The sequence below is a fragment of the Beta vulgaris genome, chromosome 8 (genome assembly GCF_026745355.1).
Source record: "Beta vulgaris subsp. vulgaris cultivar EL10 chromosome 8, EL10.2, whole genome shotgun sequence".
NCBI classification, from domain to species: Eukaryota; Viridiplantae; Streptophyta; class Magnoliopsida; order Caryophyllales; family Amaranthaceae; genus Beta; species Beta vulgaris.
In genome coordinates, this window is record NC_079209.1 from 48,863,554 (window position 1) to 48,886,275 (window position 22,722).

At 34.7% G+C, this 22,722-nt stretch overlaps 1 protein-coding gene across 1 annotated transcript; it reads left to right on the forward strand.

Moving 5' to 3' along the window:
- The first annotated feature begins 9,702 nt into the window (after positions 1-9,702).
- On the forward strand, positions 9,703-10,655 carry LOC104883445 (auxin-binding protein ABP19a). Its single transcript, XM_010667973.4, has one exon. The coding sequence runs from the start codon at positions 9,815-9,817 to the stop codon at positions 10,445-10,447; it is 633 nt and encodes a 210-aa protein (XP_010666275.1). The 5' UTR covers positions 9,703-9,814; the 3' UTR covers positions 10,448-10,655.
- The last annotated feature ends 12,067 nt before the right edge of the window (positions 10,656-22,722 follow it).

The window sequence follows — 22,722 nt, forward strand, 5'->3', positions numbered from 1 at the left end:
AAGATTATTATAAGGACCTGAACTTTGCAAACAGTTAGGGTTAAGAACCTCAAGTTTCAAAAGGTAGGGTTAAGGACCTTAAGAGTAACTTTTATTACTTTTTGTCTAACACCATTATTTAACTGAACTTCTATTCGTCGCCACCAAACTACTTAAAGTTTCCCCCAACTACCATCTGAATATACTATTATGCCCTTAGCTCCTTTTTACCATTTTACTTTATTTTAGCATTTGAATTTTTTTACTTTATTATCTTTATTCCAATTTACAATTCTCTCTAAAGTCACGACCACCTATCGCAACCTCCAACCTACTGCCATCATCCAACACCATCACCATCGACAAGAATGTCGTCTTCAGGCGAAGAGGTAAAATTTTTTTAACTGTAAAGATATCCCTAATGTTTGGCTAGAACGTTGGAACCATGGATACAACGTCTGGCCAGGACGTTATATCCATGGGGCGAACGTTCTGGCCAAATGTTCGACCATGGATACATTTTATTTTACGTAAACTTTAATTTTTTTTATAAATTTATTTTATATTATATGTGAAATTAAATTCAATTAGGTACTAAATATTTTTTTAAAAAAATAAAAATAAGATTAATTTAGTTAAACTAATGTGTGAATATTGTGATTTTGTCGTGTAATTGACGATGATTTGTTTTTTCGGGAGCATGTTGGTGATGGGATTATTTATAACGGCCGTATTTCAACAATAGTCCTGAATTTGAAACTCGTGATGCTGCCGAGTGGTGTAGGAGCATTATCGTTGAGTTTGGTTTTTTCTTGACGATCAGTAGTCACAAACAGAAGTATAAACCTTTTGATTACGATCGTGGCAAGAAGGAGGAACTTTGTGATTTCAGTTTAGCAAATCAGAAGATAAACAAAGAGAAAAGCATGTGGCTATGAATTTCGTTCGTTCCTAGTCCCAAAGAACAACTACACATATTGGGTAGTTGAGACTAAGGTGTAACATGGGCTTCATAATCACCCAATGTTGTTATATCCGGAGGGCCATCGACAAATCAACGGCCTCAGTCCCGCAGCAAAGAAGTTTGTTAGAGAACTAACTTCATCCCATGTGAAACAACGACATATCATGAAAGTCGTTGCAGGTGCATTTCCGTCTTTGAAGCCTAACATAAGGCAAATCTACAATTGTAGAGATGTGTTAAGAAGGGTGAGATAAGAAGGCAGAAATGCTGCTCAGGAGTTTCTTCATCAGGTTGTTCAAGCAAGTATCTAATTTGGCTTCATTCGGACGAGATGGATAAGCTGACACATACATTCATTGCACACCCGACATCCATGAATTTAGTGTGTACGTATCCGCACGTAATCCACATTGATGCAACGTACAAGACAAACAAGTACTTGTATCCTTTGTTGGAGATTCTTGGTGTCACACCAACCAACATGAATTTTCTTGTTGCATGGGTATTGTTGTAGCATGAGGATGCTCAGAGCTATCGCTAGATGTTGGAGATACTGAAAAACCTCATTGGAATTGTGGCTCCAATTTTCCCACATCTGCTCATCTACTTTGCATGTGGCATATCAATCATGATGTGGAGGCATGGGTCGCAAAGAACTCTGGTGGGAAAAGGAAGATCGGGGTTTAGTTCGGGCGAGGATGTTGAGCTAGGGTTGTGAAATCCAAAACCGAGGCTGAATATGAAATAAATGTAGCCAACATGATGGAGGAGTGGGGTAGTGCACTTGGGAATACCACATCCATTGATTTTCCTACCTACATCCACGGGACTTGGCTTGTGCACAATGAGAAGTTTGTGCAATATAATGTTGGTCCAACCGAGTACAACACTTTGGTAACACAACCGACCAACAATAGAGTCGAGAGTTCTCATTCGTCTTTAAAATCGCGAATTGCTACTCCAACCGAAGCAATTGACACACTATTTATGCAAGTTGATGCTTTTGTTGCCGGGCATTAGAAAGAAAGAAGAAACTCCTTGGAAGCCTTCCGCCGTACTCATGGGACTGAGTTTGATCCGCCACCATATAGCGCCTTGAATGGTGTTTGTTATCAATATTATTTGGAGCTAATTCAGAGAGAGTTTGCAAGAATAACCGAGTTGGACTGGCACTGGAGTAGATGGAGATATGTTGTTAGGACTACGCATGGTATTCCATGTGCTTGCCATACCTTTTTATCCTTGCAAGCAGACCATCTCCTATACTGTCAGGAGGTTGATCCATTTTAACCGAGACTAGCCATTGGTGATGGGATAGATTCGACTGAGATACTATCCGAGTGTGATCAGGAGCGTAGTTCTTCCAGTCATTAGTGACCAAGGTACAAGCTATGGATCCCGCGGTCATGAGGTCCGTTTCTCGGCTACTCGATTCAGAACTCCACCCCGAACGTTGTTCCTTTGAGGAGCCTGAAGTTGACGTACGTAACAAGTAAATTAAAGGTCGAGGAAAGTTGAACAAGGGCATGCGACGGGAAAAAAGTGGGTGGGAGCACGTTATAGGCAAGTCTTCTAAGGGTCGTGGCAAATCATGTGGGTCGGCCCCTGGTAGTAATATATTTATTTATATACTTTAATTGTTTGTTTCGTATAATTGGATAAATTTAATTAAATTTATTTATAATAACTTTGCAAGGTAGAGATTCGATATGGAAAATTTTCCATACTTTCATAAACTTCCACTAGCCATCCAAAAGCACATAGAAGGCTGGATTGATGTAGTTGCCGATGATAATTGTGGTTTTCGATGCATAACATTTGCTTTTTGTTCTGGCCAAGAAAATTGGAACATTGTACGCCGATCAGTAGTGAGCGAATTGCATCAAAATGGTCCTCAAGTTCATTGGGTATGTGGTCGGGATCTCAAAGACGCAAGTAGGCGTATTCGATGGGAACGTGGAGGTTGTGGGGAGGAACATTATATGGAGGCCATTGCAGACTTGTACCCCATTGTGAACCACTACAGATGCACGATCTGTTTTTTCGCTCTTAATGGTCGTATCGATATGTCAGCTACAATTTCGGTACATTGATCCAAATTCCGAAATCATTGAAATATATTTACCTGCTCGGTCGCCGTACGATCTGGTATGGGTCGAGCACTACCACCTCCATCATTCATCAACAGATATGGATGTGAATGTTTTTCATAGCAATACAAGTAATCAGTGACGCAAGTTGACGATTCCGAACCCTTGTCAAACATCTTAGTGTTTACTCAATTACCTGCTATAGACAAAATAACAATTGTTTAATAACAATAATAATAAACAAAATATTAAATCTGGACTGAGCGGTTTTAGTAGCGGGCTTTCGTGGGAAGGACTCAAAAAATCTGGCCCACGATCCACCTACCAATTTCCCGATTCGAGCTGGGCAGGATCGGGCTTTTTGCGAGCTCACCCCACACGACCCAAGAGTCGGGTTGGGCTGGATTGGCCCGGACTGTTGGCCATCTCTATTTACCACCAACAAATAGATTTTGTTAGTTGAGGGAAATTGGATGGTAACAAATTAGGGGATCCACTAACACCAAATAATGGTAATGGATGGAGCAAAGGTTGAGCCAAACAAAAACAAAGAGAATAGATATTTAATTTCGTTCGTTAAAGCCTAAAAATTTTGAACCACAGATGCTCTAAATGCTAATTGAATATAAAAGAACAAATAAGAGCGAAGAATGGATAAAAAAAGGGAAAATTCCTCAGGTATCCTTGAGGTTTGACGTAATTTCCAAATTACCCCCACATTTGGGGAATTCCTCAGATACCCCTGAGGTTTGTGTTTGGGCTAGCTCAAAATACCCTCACTATGGACGGAACCCTGACGCCGTTAGGTTTTCCTTCTCTTTCTCCCTAATTTTCTCTCTCCTCCCATTACATCATTTTTCTTCTTAATCCCAGTTCTATTCCCTAAAAAAATGGATTAAAGAATGTTGAACCAACAATGTTAAGCAAAAGAAAAGTGTTCACAAAAAAGAGGAATTCAAAGTAAATGGATTATCGAAGAGTATAGTTAAGTAACAATAGTAAGAGATTAATAAGAATATTCAATTCACGCTATCAGTAATTCCCGGAAGATACCTTTTCTGGTCTAAATAATATTTGTTAGACTGGGACTACGAAAATCACTGATAAGTGATAGGGTTAGCTAAATCAACATTCAACAGTCTCCTTTTACCTTTGAATACTGAACTTAAATAATATAAATGAATGAATTCATGAGAAAAGAGTCCTGGTCAGATTTCTTAAAATAATAAGGATAATTCACTTATTCACACTCTTGACAAACACGCATTATTAGCTCAAACTTAAAACTTTTGATTTCTTAAAATAATGAAGATAAGTTCAAAATCTTGACAAACACACATTACTTCAAACTACAACTTTCAAATTTAGGACGGGTTTGAGATTTTGAATTTGGGGGTTTTATCCAAAGCAAACCGAACTAATGAAAGTACATAATAACTACAATACACGAACTGTTGTTAATATTTATTACACATAGTAACAGTGAGAAGTTGAATTTGACAAAGACAAATCCTAACTTTATATAGTTCAAGTAACATATTCTACCTGTCAAAAAAAAAAAAAGTAACATATTCTAGACACTTTATATTAAATTTTACTACACTCGTGGTCTTTAGTAGATATAATAATTTGATTTTTACGATTATCAACAGATAATTTAACCATTAATATTTTTAATCATCTATACTAATGTAAATAAGAAGTCAATTTCATAACTACAATACACGAACTGTACGTTAATTTTTATTACGGATAGTAATAGTGAGAATAAGTTGAATTTGACGAAGACAAATCCTAACTTTATATCGTTCAAGTAATACTTCCTCCGTTTCTAAATAAGTGCAACATTTGCATAGTGTTTACTATTCACGGTTTAAACTTTAATTAGCTTTGGTGATTTATATTTTAGGAAAAACATAGTCATGTGGGATCTTGTTAGATTCGTCTGACTGTGAATTTTTTTAATATCAACTTTTTATAATTTTTACTTATTGATAATTGAAGATATTAATGGTTAAAATAATGCATTGGCAAACGTGAAAACAAGAAATGTTGCACTTATTTAAAAACGGAGGAAGTATATTTCAGACACTTTATATTAAATTTTAGTACACTCACAGTTTTAGTAGATATAATAATTTGATTTTCACGATTATCATCTTATAATTTAACTATTAATATTTTTAATCATCTATACTAATGTTTATAAGAAGTCGATTTCTAGAAAATATAGAAGCAGAAAAAAATTCACAAAGTAATATTTCTTTTTTATACTAAAAAGATTGAGTCAAACCTGATATAAAGTCATGTGGTTGCTTTTTAAAAAAATAGAAAGTAACTAGTAAATGTATACTATAAGAAAATAAATGGTTGAAGAGCTTCCATAGGACTTAAAATTAAGAGAGAGGCTACATTGAAATAATAAAGAAAGAGTAAAATTAGAAAAGACAGATAGCAAAAACTTAAAGAAATAAAAAAAAAAGAAAACAAGGCTTGAAGCAAAAAAAAAAAAAAAAAAAGAAAACAAAGCAAAATCTGAATTGGAGTCATAAGGGGATTCGAACCTCACCCTCCCGAGTTAGGCATGGCAAATGGGCGGAGCGGATGCGGATACCCCTAAATTTACACCCACCTCCACCTAAATTTTCCATACCCGCCACCTGCACGCCAATCATGGCGGGTACAAGTTTTCATATCCACCTCCGCCCACGTGGGTATAAGGTTATATCTACACCCGCTCCACCACCCAAGTGGATATCCATTACCCACTTATACCTGCCTATCACCCAGGTGGATTTTCCACCCGCCCACCTGATTTATTTTCTATATATAACCTATTATATAAATTAATTATTAGAAACACCCATTTCAAAGAAAAAAAAGTACACATTCTTTATCATACATAAAGTGCAGTAGTTCACCTCAAGAACAGTTGAAAATTGTTCCAAATGACGTATTGGGATATTGGGCTTAATATTCATATTTCTTAATTTTATTTTTTACAATTTTTTTAGATTTATGAACATAATTCTTTATTCTATAAAGGGTAAATTAGTAAATATTATACGGGGCGGATGAATATGAGGCGGTGCGGGCGGATATGGGGCGGGACGGGCGGATTTGGGGCAGATGTGACCTCATATCCACCACCTACCCACTACCCATGGCGGATTTGACTTTTCGTATCCATACCCACCCACTACCCACCAAAGTCATATCCATACCCGCCCCAACTGGGACGGATGCGGTGCAAAACCCGCCAAATTATACCCACCTGCCATCCATATCCCGAGTCCCTCATTTCATCGAGGTTTAGTAAATATCTAACTAATATAAGTTTTCGTGTAACAAATCTTGTTTGTATATATAGTAAATATTGTTTGCGTTTGTAAAAATATTGTTTGCGTTTCCTATAACAAATAAGGAGAAAACAACACAAATAATATTTTTACATATACAAGTTTTTGTGTAACAAATATTGTTTACTTTGTGTATAACAAATATTGTTTCCGTTTCGTATAACAAATAAGAGGAAAACAACAACACAAACAATATTTTTACATACACAAATGATATTTATTATATACACAAATAATATTTGTTAAACGAAAACTTGTATCTAACACATCTACCTATTAGATGTTTACTTTATCCGTTTCAAAATATAAGGGACGCACGATGTTCGAGGTCGAACTTTGACCGTTAATTACTTTCAATTTACGTGGATAAAAAATTTAAAAAATTAATGTTATTATTGTATTTTTCAGGACAAATCCAACGATAAAATTTTTATAATTTTTAATTATTATATTGTGAGAGATATTTATGATAAAAATAATTTTTTGTAAAATGTGAATGCTTTATATTTTGATGAAACCGAGGGAGTTTGATGCGTGCTATGTTGTAAAAGGTTTTGACCACTAGAGCAACTTGAAGTGGATTACTGTTAGCGCGAACATTGCTTTTAATGAGTTCCTAAATATGTCCATACGTATTGTGATTTGTCAACTAAGTTTGAGGATGATTCCGTCGATTATGCAATGCTGGAATCCTTAATAGTAGAAAATTTTGCACTTAATACTTTTAAGTATTTTAAATGTATAATTTTAATTATCAATATACAATATTCAATATTTCTCTTAAAGTGAGGAGAAGGACTATAATAAAACCTCAACCTTCATGGACTCATGGTGACTTGATCCAGCTTATTTTGAAGGCCCAACACATAGGAGAAGGGAGAAAGGTAAAAGGGATGCCCACCCCAAGCACCCTCACATGACACATGGTATGACTAGCCTTCATATGCATGCGATGCGTGCGTTAATTTCAAAATTTGCTATTCTATTAGATACTCCATTCGTAATTTATTTATGATTAAATTTAAATATGAAAAATTCAACAGTTAGATGAATTTAGATATATTAATTCGCTAATGTAAAAAGATAAAAAGGTTGTGAGTGATTGTTAACATTAATTTTTTGTGAATGAATATTGAAAAGAAAGAACAAAAATAATGAGTTGGTTTAACTGAATTAAAGAGTATCAAAGGTAGTGAATGTTCAGACTTTTCATGTGCACGTGATGTATGCCATCTTTTTTTATAAGGTATAAATATTTTGTCCATTTAATTTTTGATTGAAGTATTTGATGCATATACCATTTTAAACTTGTTTTAAATGACAAGTTGGAATGAGAATTTTTAAATGATTTGCTTTTGTAATTTTTTTCATTCCATTAATTAGATCATTAAGGGTATTTTAGTCACTTCAAAAGAGGACACCACACCTCCTCCCTTGACTTATATAATAGAGATTATAACACAAAATCTCTAAGATTTGATCGAGGTAAGACTTTTTCCAAGTGAGTCAGATTCTTGATTGATATTTATCTTTATATACAAGTAAGAGAGACGACGATGGTGTCCCCTTACAAAAAGTATGATAATCTCATTAATGAATTTAAGTTGTTATATATATTAAATAATATTTTTTCTTTCTATTAACTATATATATTGAACAACTTAACGATGAAATTGAAATTTCAATTAAATATTAAAGTAAGGAGAATGTCTTTCTCTTCTTATTACATATGTGTGAAAAACTTTGATAAAAAATAAATTGACAAAATAAGTTGATTAACACAATCACAAGAAAAACTAAAAACTTAAATTTCACATTAATAATTATATTGATAATATTTTATAAATGTTGAATGTTATTTGGTAATCTTTATTAGATATATAAATCAAATTCTTCCACTTTATTAATATTCAATGATTAAGCTTGATAAACAAATTCTTTCACTTTATTTGAGCATAAGCTTTCTTCTGCTTCATATTTTTCTTCTCTCAATACTATATTTGAATAATGATGAACAAATAACTAGAAAAACCAACAAAAAATTTATTTAAGTAAAATATATTAAAATAATTAAGTGAAATCTTTTGTAATACTAATGAATAACTAATTAAGAACAAAAAATATTAACATGACACATACGCGTATATATATATATATATATATATATATATATATATACTACTTATTTGTTTGGCTGGCCCGTGTACAAATAGGGGAGTTATTGTATGAATCATCTTTTTAGGAACCTTGTTTATAATTTCTCTTTATATACTACTTCCTCTGTTTCTTTTTACTTGCAACAGTTTGACTTTCACGCTTGTCAATGCATAATTTCAACCATCAATAAGTTTAATTATCGATAAATAAAAATTATAAAAAATATATATTCGGAAAATATACATTCAGACGAATTTAACAAGATCCCACATGAATATGTTTTTCCTTAACTATAAATCACCATACATAAACTAAGTAGAGTTGATGAATAGTGTAAAAGTCAAACCGTTGCAAGTAAAAAGAAACGGAGGAAGTATTTCTTTCTTATGCCCTTTATATACTGAAATTTATATATATATATATATATATATATATATATATATATATATATATATATATATATATATATATATATATATATATATATATATATATACTAGTCATGTGTAACCGTTAAAATTTGAGGGATATATTAGAGATATTAGACAAATGCTACATATTAATTTCATATTTGTTTAACATTACAACGTGTTTAGGAGTTGTGATATTGTTGAAACTCATATATGTTGTCCACATGTGAGTTGTTCCACATTGAAAAAAGAGAAGAGAAAGTACAGAATATATGTTAGAGGAGCTATTCCTACTATTATCAATTGATTTTAGTGTGAAACCTTCTTTAGGCTTGTATGTTACCAAACTCTCCTCCTACTTATTGGGTTGTCCAAGTCCATTTTCAATTCTATTAAATTTATGAATAATAGTTATTTATTTCTAACCTACTTTATAAATATTTCCTTAATTTTTTTTAAAATTACTCCATTTCATTTCGACTTGCAAATTAAGAATAAACAATTAGGCAATCACCAATTCACCACGTAATCACCACACCACGTAATCAACTAATCACCACACCACCCATCACATTCAAGTCTCGTCTTAATTAAAGGTATTATATTTGACAGCAATGAACTTCCACCGTTCCACGTAACTCGTAAGGCATGATGAGAGCATATACAAATTCGATCCTATTTATACTCTATCAGATCCTTTGTTTCTTTGGAAAAACTATTGATCAACGAATGACATAGCACATAGGTACTACGTTCGATATGCTATATATAGCCACACATATCCACAGCCAGAAGTAACACAAACAACTTAAGTAAATTTGCTACTACAACACATATTTCCAAATTTCTGAAAACATGGATGCTCATATAATAATCTTCCTTTTGGTTCTGCTTGTTCCTCTCTCATCTGCTACCAGTGTTGTTGATTTTTGTGTGGCGGATTTCAATTTTCCAGTTGGACCAGCTGGATACTCATGTAGAAATCCTGCTAATCTTACAGTTGATGATTTTGTTTTCTCTGGTTTGGGTGTTCCAGGTAACACGTCAAATATCTTCAATTCTTCGGCATTTTTAGCAATTGATGTAACTTTTCCTGCCTTAAACGGTTTAGGGCTTTCCATGGCGCGGTTAGACCTTGATGTGGGTGGAACTATTCCGGTACACTCACATCGAGTATCAGAAGTTATTATTGTAATTGAAGGGACCATAATTGCGGGTTTTATAGGATCTGATAACACGGCTTACTATAAAACATTGAATAGAGGGGATATAATGATCTTTCCACAGACATTACTTCACTTCCAAGTTAACATTGGTGATTCTCCTGCTCTTGCATTTGTTGCCTTAAACAGCGCGAGTCCAGGTTTTCAAACCACGACCTTTGCTCTAGCTGCAAATGACCTTCCTACTGATATTATTCAGAAGATCACTTTACTGGATGCTGGACAGGTGAGGAAGTTAAAGACTATCTTCGGAGGAACTAATTGATCATAAATACTCCAATAATAACATATATGTACTGCTAGAATTTTTTTTTTATTTGGTAAGATGAATAATCTCTAGGCTGCCCTGCATAGGGTCCACCCTAGAAGCCGAGGCACTTGGAATGTACTGTTAGTTTATTATTACTTCTTATGCATTTATACAAGTATAATTGTAATTTGTCTTATATATGTTTGCCAGTATCATTGCATTACGCACGAGTTGTTATATGTGTCATTTTCAATAACTTGTATTCTTCGATGTGTATTGATTGATTTGGCCTTTTGGGCTTCATCTGCTAATAAAATGGGAAACTCTCTTTGGTAGCCTCCAACTTTTAACTTTTCTCTGGTAGCTTTTTTTTTTCTCTCTTTGGTATCCCCCAATCATTGTATATGTTAATTCCACGGGCTTGATCAGTGTTTTCCATTAAATGTTCGTTAGTTGGTGTAACCTAAGTTAGTTCATTCTTGGCCACGAGTTTTGAGACGATCTCTAACGGATGACTTTGACTTTCAAAACGACTTTGTTTTGAAAAAAGGAACACCGACAAGCCGGTCAAACTGAGTACCAATACGACAATTTTTTGAACATGATTTTCGAGGCGATCTCAGGCGATTTTCACCATCAATAATTTTTTGCAGAAAAACAGACGCCACCGACCACCAATTATGGGCACGGATTTCGACAAGTCAGACAAAATGACTACCAGAGTAATATTTCTAACATGACTTTCTAGAGAATCTCAAACGAGCGGTAGTAAGTCTTTTTTTCGAAAAAGTCTGTTTCCAAGGTCAAAATCACCCGTTTGATCTTATTTCGAATAAAATCGTGCTCAAAAAATTACTATATTGGTAGTCATTTTGATCGGCTTGTCGAAATTCGTTCCTATAAAGAACGTTCAATAGTGTGTTTTTTTTTCAAAAACATTCGTTCAATTTGAAGTTCAAAATCACCAATTTAGATCGTCTCGGAACTCGTGCTAAAAATTAACTAATATAGGTTACAGCCGTTACACCAACTAATGGACATTTAACGGAAAACACTAACCAAGTTATGGAATTAACATACATAATAACTAGGGGCTATCAAAGAGGAAAAGAAAAGCTACCCAAGAGAAAAAATAAAAGTTGGGGGCTACCAAAGAAAAATTCCTTAATAAAATTAGGGTTTATTTTCTAACTTATATTTTTCAACCAATGCAACTGGGCTAATAACTTACAAACAATACAAATACATTCGATTAGTTGTGGATTGGATGATGGAAAAACACTAGTAGAATAAATGCTATTTGCTGTAGTGATATTGCTGCGGTTTTACCTATACGTAGCAATATAACACGCAAAAAGAAAAGGAAAAACAGAAAATAACAATATTGCTGCGGTTCCCGCCCAAAACCGCAGCAATATTGTTCAACAGAAAATTTTTGAAAAAAGTTTGACTTTTTGACTAGATAAATTGCTGCGGTTTCTGACAAAAACCGCAGCAATATATTAAAAAATAATATTTTAATATCTTTATTAATTTCATAAGAAAATTGTTGCGGTTTTCTTTTAAGAAAACGCAGCAATAGGTTCTTTTTTTTTTTGTTAAAAGAAGAGGCGTGACCGAAAATTAGGTTTTCTTTAATCTACTTGAACACCCAACCGCTCCTCTCCCTCACTCCCCTCTTCCTCTCTAATCCTAACTTCTCATCCTTCTCCAAACAAAAAAAAACCTCCTTCGGCCATCCTTCTCCAAATAAAAGAACTCCTGTGATGCTCGTTCCTATTCGGCGGTTGTGATGCTCGTTCGTCGGCGTTTCGCTGCTCCGTTCGTCGCTACGTTCGTCGCTCAGTTCACTGCTCCTTTCGTCGCTCAGTTCGCTGCTCCGTTCGTCGACTTTCGCTGCTCCGTTCGTCGGCTTTCGCTGCTCCGTTTGTCGCTCAGTTCTTCATTTGTTCGTCGTCCGTTCGTAGCTCAGTTCGTCGGCCGTTCTCCCACTGCTTATTTTTTTTATCGTGCCACTGTCCTCGGCTATGAGGGTTGACAATGGTGATGACTTTCGCAACACCTTCACTCTCTTCATTCGTTTAATTTGTTAGTAAATTTTTAGGTAGATTTTTGTTTTAGGTAAATTTTGCAAATCTAGAGTTCTTAATTGTTGTTTGTATTTTGTTTTGGTTTGTAGATCTGTTCCTAAATTTCTTATTGTAGGATTTTTTTTTTTAAAAATCTGTTATTATGTATGTTTTTCATTCGTTTCATTTGTTAGTAAATTTTTTATTTTAGGATTTTCTTAGATCTGTTATTCTTTAGGTAGATTTTTTTTGTTTTAGGATTTTTTTTTTATTTTTTTCGTTTTTTATTAGTTTTGTATATCAAATTTTTTTTCGTTATTTGTAATTAGTCAAGTTGTAATAGTTGTTTTTTCATTTTACTTTTTGGATCTTTTGTATTATTTCTGTAATTAGTTTTTATTTATATTATATATATATGAGATTCATGTCATTTTATCTTGAGTTTGTGTGCAAATTTGGTGGATAGTGGATGGATTAGTTGTATATTTTTAATATTTCAAATTTAATTAACAAATGTAAAAAAAAAAAAAAATTTTTTTGCCTGTAGCATGACCTATTGCTGCGGTTTTGACATAAAAACCGCAGCAATAGGTTGTACTTTTTTAATAAAAAATAAATTTATTGCTGCGATTTTGCCTAAAAACCGCAGCAATATGTTCAGATATTGTTGCGGTTTAAAACCGCAGCAATATATTAATTACCTATTGTTGCCCCCTTAATTGTTGCGCGATCAAAACTGCCACAATAGGCCACTTTTTGACCGAAGCAATAAGCATTTATTCTACTAGTGAAACCAGCAAGCTACGGCTGAAAAGCTTAGTAAGCTTTCAAGCCACTTACGCCTAAGAAATAGGCGTAAGGGCGCAGGGAACTGTAATTGTGAAAAGGTTGGAAGATCTGGCCACTACGAAAAGACTTCTTAAACTACTACTACTCAACAGAACTAGACTCTCCTCTACGGATTGAACTGCTTTGGTAATGGACCAATGGTTTGCTTACACGACTTCCAAGATTGACAAACTTATAATATTATTCTTAATGATGAATATGATATTATTATATAAGTGAAGGCGGAGATATAGTGTCCCCCTATTAAATGACTATAATACCCTTAATTTTTAATTACGTCAATTTTGTTTAAAGTTAAGAATAATAAGTAATCAATCAATCAATCGAAATATTTGCCATTTTAAAAATCTAGAATTAGAATAACTTAAAATTTTAGGTTTTTAAAAAGGAAAGACTTAAAAAGTTTACTGTAGGCACGAAAAATTTATAGTTGTGCCATGTCAATTTTATTTGGATTAAAGTCAAATTGTTGACTCGTAATAAATGTGACGGTCCACTAAATTTAAAAAATTGGTTTGAAAAATCATACCACATTTTAATTATTAAATGCCATTTATTTAATAGTGGAAGCCAATAAAATGGGTTAAGCTGTTATAAAAGAGTTGTGACTTTCTCCTCAAAAAAAAAAAAAAAAAAGAAGAGTTGTGACTTCCAAAGCTCGATAATGGCTAAACACTAGGGTTTTAAGTGAAGAATTTCTCTATAAATAGAGCTCTCCACTTTATTTTTAAGGAGGAGAAGAAATCAGACTCCGGAGCCAGCAAGGAGAAAAGTAGAAGGCCAACCTAAACCTCTCAAGTACTTTTTCTACCAGTCAAGTCAAGACGAAGGAACAAAATCAACCTTGAGCAAGATCAAGTCCGGAGGCCCTCATTCAGGAAGATCATATTGGTTTGTGATCAACAACAAACCAACATCAAATCCTTTCAATAGAAGAAGAACAACAAGCATACAAATTAATGTGCCTTTCTATTCTACATCTATATTCTTGAACAAGATCAAGCCTAAATACCCTTAATCAAGAAAATCAAAGCTATTCATGAATTGCAAATTTTAAATATACATGGATATTGAATTAGAGTATTAAAACATTAGAGATTATAACCCAAAAATATAAAATCAATAAAATATTATTTTGTTCACATCTTTTGACTCTCTATTTTGCAGATCTAAAGTTCGTGTTTACAAATTTGGCGCGCTCAATGGGACCATTTCTCCCTCTCATCTCTATCTCCATAAGCACTTTCATTCCTTCAAGGCGTAGAAGAATGACAATGAAGCAAGCACATGCAACCACAATGTACGAAAAGATATCCAAAACGGGAACCCACAATCCCTATTTGGAGCCAAACAACGAGTCATCAAACGTCATCAATGTAATTGTCATGACCATTGAAGCAAATACTATCGAGGAAGAATTAGCAAATATGAAGATGCTCCTTCATAACTTGCAAAAGAGAACGAGGAAAAAGAAGCAAAAAACAAACTCCAATGCAAACAACTTGCTTCTCTAACAAAGAAACTCGAGAAACATCCAATTGATGAAAGTGAAGGCGATACTGGTGGATCCAAATAAATCTAGCCGAAAGTCAAAGCCTAGTGGACAGGATGGAGCACTCCATGACGATTCATTTAATTTCCAACAAATTCAAGATATGATAGCCACAGGTGTCAAACGCCATCTTGATGGAGATTTTGACAAGAACGACCATTACACGAATCCTTATACAAAGAGAATTGATGCCCTAGAGATGCTTATGGGTTATAAACCTCCAAATTCATGCACTTTGATGGCATTGGCAATCCTAAACAACATATAACACATTTTATTGAAACTTGTAATACTGTAGGTACCGAAGGGGACCTACTTGTGAAGTAGTTCGTTCTTATGAGTAAAAGAAATGACATTCTGTTGTGCATGTGCATATTAAGTTTTGATGATGAAAAATAATATAATATGTTCTACTATGAAAGTGTGTAACAGATGGTTAAAAAAGGAATGAATAAATGAAGACTTTGAAGAAATAAAGAACCAAGATTGAAGTCCAAGTTTATATTCCTAAGTTTAGTTACTTTATGCAAAGAGTAATGTACTTGAACTAGGTGATATATTATGTGTCAAATATAGAAATATAAAATTAGGATAATTATTATTTTTTAGAGTTAAGGAAATAATAATTATGTTAGTAAAGCAAGTTTTTTGAAAATAATAAAGTTTAATAAAAATGTTTTATAAAATAAATTTTCATTAAAACGTGTTTTTGTTAAAAACGAGTAAAATAAGTTTTATCAAAACCGAGTAAAACAGTTTTATAAAAAATAAGAATTTTGAAAATTGTTTTTGAAAAAAAAAAGAATTTGAGATAATATGAGAGTATGAGATAAAAAGAAAATCTATTGGTTCTTCAAGATATAGATAAACATTGATTTAAGGAAAACTTATCTTTTTAGAATTGAAGATGAAAATGAAAAAGGATAAAGTTTATTTTCTAAAAAGAAAAGGTTTGATCCCTTAAATTAAGGAGTACAATATGAATATATTTTGAAGGATTTTCGGCCATGCCATGTACTATAAAAGGGTTCATACTTCATTCTCATAAATCACGTTTTCAGAGAAAATAATCGGAGATATTAAGAGCTGAAAACAGTTTTCTAAGGCATAGAGTATAGCATTGTTCGAGTCAGTTTGAGTAACTATTCTACGCTTGCAATTATCCTCTAAATTGCTTGAATAAGAAGCACCCGTTTGAGGATCTTTTCTTTCTGTAACTTCATTATTGTAGAGAGTGGCAACACTTAGAGTTAAGTGTTGGGGAGCACTACTAGAGTTAGTAGTGGGGGAGTCTTATTGTATCAAGATGTTGATATTTTAGGATTCAAATAAATAAAAGAGTTTTGGTTCGTGTGGACGTAGATCTCAAAGGTGAGATTGAACCACGTTATATCTTGCATTTGTATCAATTTCATATACTTTTAGTTTTAGTTTTTGCAAAAACTCAAATCAGAGATTTACGAGTATTTTGCATAGTGCCTGGCACAGTGCCATAACAAAGATTTTGCGAAAATCGATTAGATTTCGTCACTCAATTCAACCCTCCCCCCCATCTTCTTGAGTGTCACCTTGTGTTCCAACACATTCGATTTTTACACAGACTTAACCGCTAGATTAATTGACAACAGGGAACAGATGGAAGAAGCATTTCTTGATCATTTTTTCAGCACTAGCTGTATTGTCAGCATGACTGAGTTGACACAAACCATCCAGCTGGAGGATGAGCCTGTCATAGAATACATTAATCGACGGCGAACGTTGTGTCTTGAATGCAAAGACCATCTGTTTGATGCATCTGTTGTAGAGTTGTGCATCCAAGGCATGCACTGGAACATGGCTTACATATTGCAAGGAATAAAGCCAAACAAATTGCAAGAACTAGCAACTATGGCTCATGAAATAAAGATGACCATCGCCAACCATGTAGAGAATACTGATTAGACGTCTACGTCGATGGACGATTATGGCTGCAGCCTTATAAAAAAACAAATTTACAAAGCGACAAAAATATCAAAAAAAAAAAAAGAAAAATACTCCGAAGGAAGAGTAAAGAACTCCTAAGAAAGACTATCAACTGCATACCCTGAAAAACAAAATTACTCCTAAGTACGAGTATAAAATGCATACCCAAAACATCACTCCTAAGCAAGAGTATGAACGGCTAAAAGTTAAGACCCCCTAAAGTTGGAACCTACACAGGTTAATCAATATTTCAGACCTTTTAAAAATTATCACCCAAAGTTCAGACATCTATTGTCAATTTTTCTGTAGGAAACGGAGGTAATAGTACATATATGTACACATTTTCTTTCTCCTCTTTCTATATTTCTGGGTTTTTTTCTTTCTTTATTTCAATAAATTAAAATGGGTTATGTTATGATTATTGCATTTTTTTGTCAATCACGATCTTTTGGTTTTTTTTTTAACTTCACGGCCCGTTTGGTAGTTGGTCATAAATGGTGGTAATGGGAATGAATTTGTGTGTAAATTTGTGAAAAATATCATTGATTGTCCATTCCCATGGTAATGCTAATTTATCCTAAATTGTCCACTTTCCTTCTTGAATTTTCATTCCCATCCAATACCACCTTGTAGGTGGTAATGAGTGGTAATGAAAATTGCTTCCCCTTGGAGACAAAAACACAACTTTATGGGTGAGATTGCTTGCTTATGGAGAAAAAATGCCTCTCCATGGAGATTTTAAGGGTGCTTCCCTAATAAAATTACACATAAAATTCATTCTCATTACCATAATTTATTAACGACTACCAAACGGGCCGTCATGGGTTTCTTATTTTGGTGGGTTTTATTTGTTTTTTGTGGCTTTGTGTGGGTTTTAATTAATGGGCTTCTTTTGTCAATTTTATTGTTTTGTTTGGGGGTTTTCCTCGTAAGAATGTTTATCATTTCGGTCTTTGTTATGCTAATATGTGGGGATTAGTTTCAGTTGCTGATATGAGATTATATTGTACTGTAATTCTTCATTCTGTTTTCTTGAAGATTAGTTTTTGTTAAGTGAATTGTTACTTATGCTCAATTGATCAAAAAATTATTTTTATGATTGTTTTCTATAGTTATATCAAAAATCCTGCCATTATTCGCATTTACACACATGTTATTATTTAGTAGTACGACCATTGTCCCCTGGTAGCCTATTCCATTGCCCAAAATTGGGGTCCTAAACCTTTCCGCTTCCTCAATTGTTGGCTCTCTCACCCCCGATGCATGAAGATCATTTGTGAGGTTTGGTCAAAAAATCAGGATATCTCAGTTCCCGAAAAATTGAAGGTTCTCAAAGAGGACCTCAAGCAATGGAATCACAGTGAGTTCGGTATCATAGATGACAACATCAAGAAATGTGAAGATAAAATTCATTTTTTTTGATAAAATTGCAAATTTTAGACTATTATGCACTAACGAATTGCAGGTAAGAGAAGCTGCTCAAGTGGACTTATGGAATTGGCTAAAGTGTCGTGAATCCTATTAGGCCCAAAATTCTAGGGCCAAGTGGATAAAGGAGGGAGACCGCAACACGAGATATTTTCACACCTTGGCAACTATTCGACAACGCAAAAATCACTTTGAGAATTTAGAGATTGATGGTGAATCGATTGTGGAACCTGAGAAAATAAAGGAAGAAGCAGCCGCATATTTTCAGAATGTATTTCATGAAGAGCACCCCAACAGGCCCACCTTCAACGGACTGAACTTCAATAAACTCACTGACGCAGACGGTTCTTTTCTGATCGCACCTTTCTCACGAGAGGAGATTGATGCGGCTGTTAACTCGTGTGACTCTCAAAAAGCGCCGGGTCCGGACGGATTTAATTTTAAGTTCATCAAAGGCTCCTGGGATATCATTAAGCACGACATCTACAAAATTGTGGATGATTTTTGGGCAACATTAAGTCTTCCTCACGGTTGCAATAGCGCTTTTATTGCACTCATCCCAAAAAACCAGTGACCAAAGGATTTTAAAGACTTCCGCCCTATTAGCATGGTTGGATGCTTGTATAAATTTTTGGCGAAAGTATTGGCAAGGAGGCTACAAACAGTTATGGATCATCTCATTGGGCCGTACCAGTCTTCTTTCATTAAAGGAAGACAAATTCTTGATGGTGTGCTTATTGCTAGTGAGTTAATTGAGTCTTGCAAAAAATCGAAGAAAGAGGCAGTGGTGCTGAAATTGGACTTCCACAAAGCGTTCGATTGTATCTCGTGGGGATACTTGGAGTGGGTCTTATGTCAAATGAATTTTCCACCATTATGGCGCTCATGGATCAGATCATGTGTCACAAGTGCAACGGCATCGGTGCTTATCAATGGATCGCCTTCTCCACTTTTCAAACTTCAGAGGGGACTTAGACAGGGAGATCCCCTCTCCCCTTTCCTATTTAATCTAGCAGTGGAAACTCTTAACCTTCTGATTCAAAAGGCTATCTCCAAGCACCTATGGGAAGGGGTTGAAATATCAAGAGGAGGTACAAAAATTTCACATCTTTAGTATGCAGACGACACCATCATTTTTTGCCCAAAAAACATTGATTCACTCATGAATATCAAGAAGACATTAATAATCTTTCAACTTGCCTCGGGGTTGCAAGTTAACTTTCACAAAGCAATATTTTGGGCGTGAACCTACACCACTCATGGCTGCAATTTGTCGCGGCCTCCCTACAATGTAAAAAAGGAGAATTTCCATTCACTTATTTAGGTTTCCCTATTGGAGGGAAATCTTCCTCTTTGAGTACTTGGAACATTATTATGGAGCGAATGAACAAAAAGCTCGCAAGTTGGAAAGGGAAAATGTTGTCTTTGGGGGCTCGAATAACTCTAATAAAGGCCTCATTATCAAGTCTTCCATTATACTACATGTCACTATTCCCCATCCCCAAGGGAGTTATTGAAAAAATTGTGAAGACTCAAAGAAGATTTTTTTGGTGTGGTGAAACCAGAAGCAAGCCGATGTCTTTGGTCTCTTGGGAATTGATTGAGCTGCCAAAAAGCCTTGGAGGCCTTGGTGTGGGAAACCTTATAAACCGAAATCTTTCCCTCCTCTTCAAATGGTGGTGGAGATTCTTTAGTGATTCATCTGCTCTATGGCGTAAAATAATTTGCGAAAAATACGGTTATTCCTCTCTCACAACAATCTTGGACCTCACAACTCCCACGAGTGGTGGGCCTTGGAGGGACATCTGCTCAACAATAAATAACCACCCCTCTGCAAAGTATCTTTCGAAATGTAAGCTGAGAAAATGGATTGGGAGCGGTACTTCCACCTTCTTTTGGGTGGATATTTGGGTTGGTAATTCTCCTCTTCAGTCCTACTTTCCTCGATTATTTCGGATCAGTAGTTGCCCACTGCTACTATCTCAGCAATGGGCTTTTGGGATGGGTGTATATGGCGATGGAGTTTGGAATGGACTCGTAGGCTGAGATCCCACGACTCTAGTGAGTTAGGCCAGCTTCTTTCTCTTCTAGACGCGGTTGCTTTGGATCCAAACAGCATGGATAAATTCATATGGCTTCCGGATAAATCAGGTAACTTCTCTGTAAAATCCTTTACCAGAGAATTGGATAAAATCTCCCCATTAGCATCTAATGACAACCTGAAAAATGTATGGAGTGGTTTAGTCCCTCATAGAATAGAAATTTTTGTCTGGTTCGCTATATTGGGGAAATTGAACACCCGAGAAAAATTATCGAGATTGGGGATCATCTCTGCAAATGATGCAAACTGCATTTTTTGCAACAATCACATAGAATCGGGTGATCATTTGTTCATACACTGTGTGTTTGCTCGAGAATTGTGGTATTGGTGGCTCGGGCTCTGGAATCTAAACTGGGTCCTTCCTACCTCCTTAGAAGACCTTTTCCTACAATGGAAGTACGGAACATTTGATGTTTTCTTCAAAAAGGTTTGGAGGGCAGTGTTTTTCATCATTCTTTGGACACTGTGGAAGGATCGAAATTCCAGAATTTTCAGGAACATAACCAGTTCTCCCAAACAGATGCAAGATATGGTATTACTTCGCCTTCATTGGTGGATAAAGGGTTGACAAGAACCATTTCCATACTCCTTCAATGAGGTACTGCAGAATCCCTTGTGTCTCAAAGGGGGATCTTTTTCAAGGAAAATCCAAAAGCATCATGGTACCGGCAATCATCAATTATAGAGGCCACCCCCTCAAACCGTATTGAAATGGAATATAGATGTGTCATTTGACCCTACTTGTAACCTCAGTGCAGTAGGAGGAGTTCTTCGAGACGATTCGGGCTCCTTCATTTGTCTCTTCTCATGCCCCATCCCACCATTGGAGATCAACTCCGCGGAAGTTTTCGCAATTTACTGCGCTATTAAGATATCACTATCCTCCCCTGTCATCAGCTCCGCCACAATCATTCTTGAATCCGACTCAGAAAACGCGGTGAGATGGTGCAATGCAAAGAATGGTGGCCCTTGGAATTTGAACTTCATGTTAAACTACATAAGACATGTCACTAGCTCACAGTTAAAAGCCCAGATAACTCACAAAGGGCGGGCATCAAATGCAGTAGCTGATTTTTTGGATAAAAGGGGTCTTCGCAGAGACAATGATTTCATTGCTTGGCTGTAATTCTTTTTGTACAAACATGATGAGATATAAATCATGTTAATGTGTTGGCTCTAATGCTAAAGAACTGAAGTGATAAGGCTGTAATCCTTCATTTTGACATGTCATTACCCACATATGGCATGATGAGCAAATAAAATAAACCAACTTATCAAAAAAAAAAAAAGTAGTATCAGAGTACTTTTTAGTTTCTTGGAGAAACTTTGCCTTATTTTGGTTTTTCGAAATTGTTGGTTCTTAAAATAGAAATAATAAGTTGCAACTTTAATTAGAAACATTAAACTTCGTTGTTGTTCTTTTTTTTTTTTGAAGTACTTACTAATGACTTTAATTTAGTTAAATTGTTTTTTTTTCTTTTGGCCAAATCCATGTCGCATCCGTTTTTGAAATTTTGATTTTGGTGTTTTCCATTCCGTACCGTCCCTATATCTGTTTAGGTGCTACATAGAGTGTGACCAACCATTTTAAAATTCTTGAATTAGCCACTATATCTAGTATCTCGATTACTTCAAAGGTGGTTTAGAGTCATAGCAAATTTATAAACAAAAACACAAATTTAGGGTCTCGATTACTTGAAAGGTGGTTTAGAATGATAGCAAAATTTATAAACAAAAATACAAATTTAGGGATGAAAAATTTCATTACTTGACATTAGCATGCAACTCTTTTTTCTAAAATTTACGTAGAAATCAATAACCATTACTGTCATTGATTAGTGGCTACGAATAAGCCGCGAAAGTTGCAGTTGACAACTTGACATTTAAATTCGAAGTTTTGCCTAGGAGATCGATCAATTTTGGAAAAAAAATTACTCCCTCCGTTTTTTAATGTGACATTGGATTTTTCACATTTGTCGTCGAGGCATAACTTTGACCAATAAGATTTCCAATTGTATAAAAGTAAAAATTATAAAATATATATTCGAAAAGTGTATACCGTGACGAATCAAACAAGATCCCCACATGACTATATTTTTTCTTATGTATAAATAATAATTAGTGGTCAGTGTATTGGATGAATAGTGCCCAAAGTCAATATGTTACATCTAAAAAAACGGAGGGACTATTCGAATGCAAAAACAAATGCATTTTTAACATAATTCCCAGAAAAAGAGTGACAACTAGGTACACAGCAGATTGCCAGATTGGAGAAGAAAATTGGTTTGTTTTTGCAGATGAAGTCAATAGGCGATATCAATACATAACG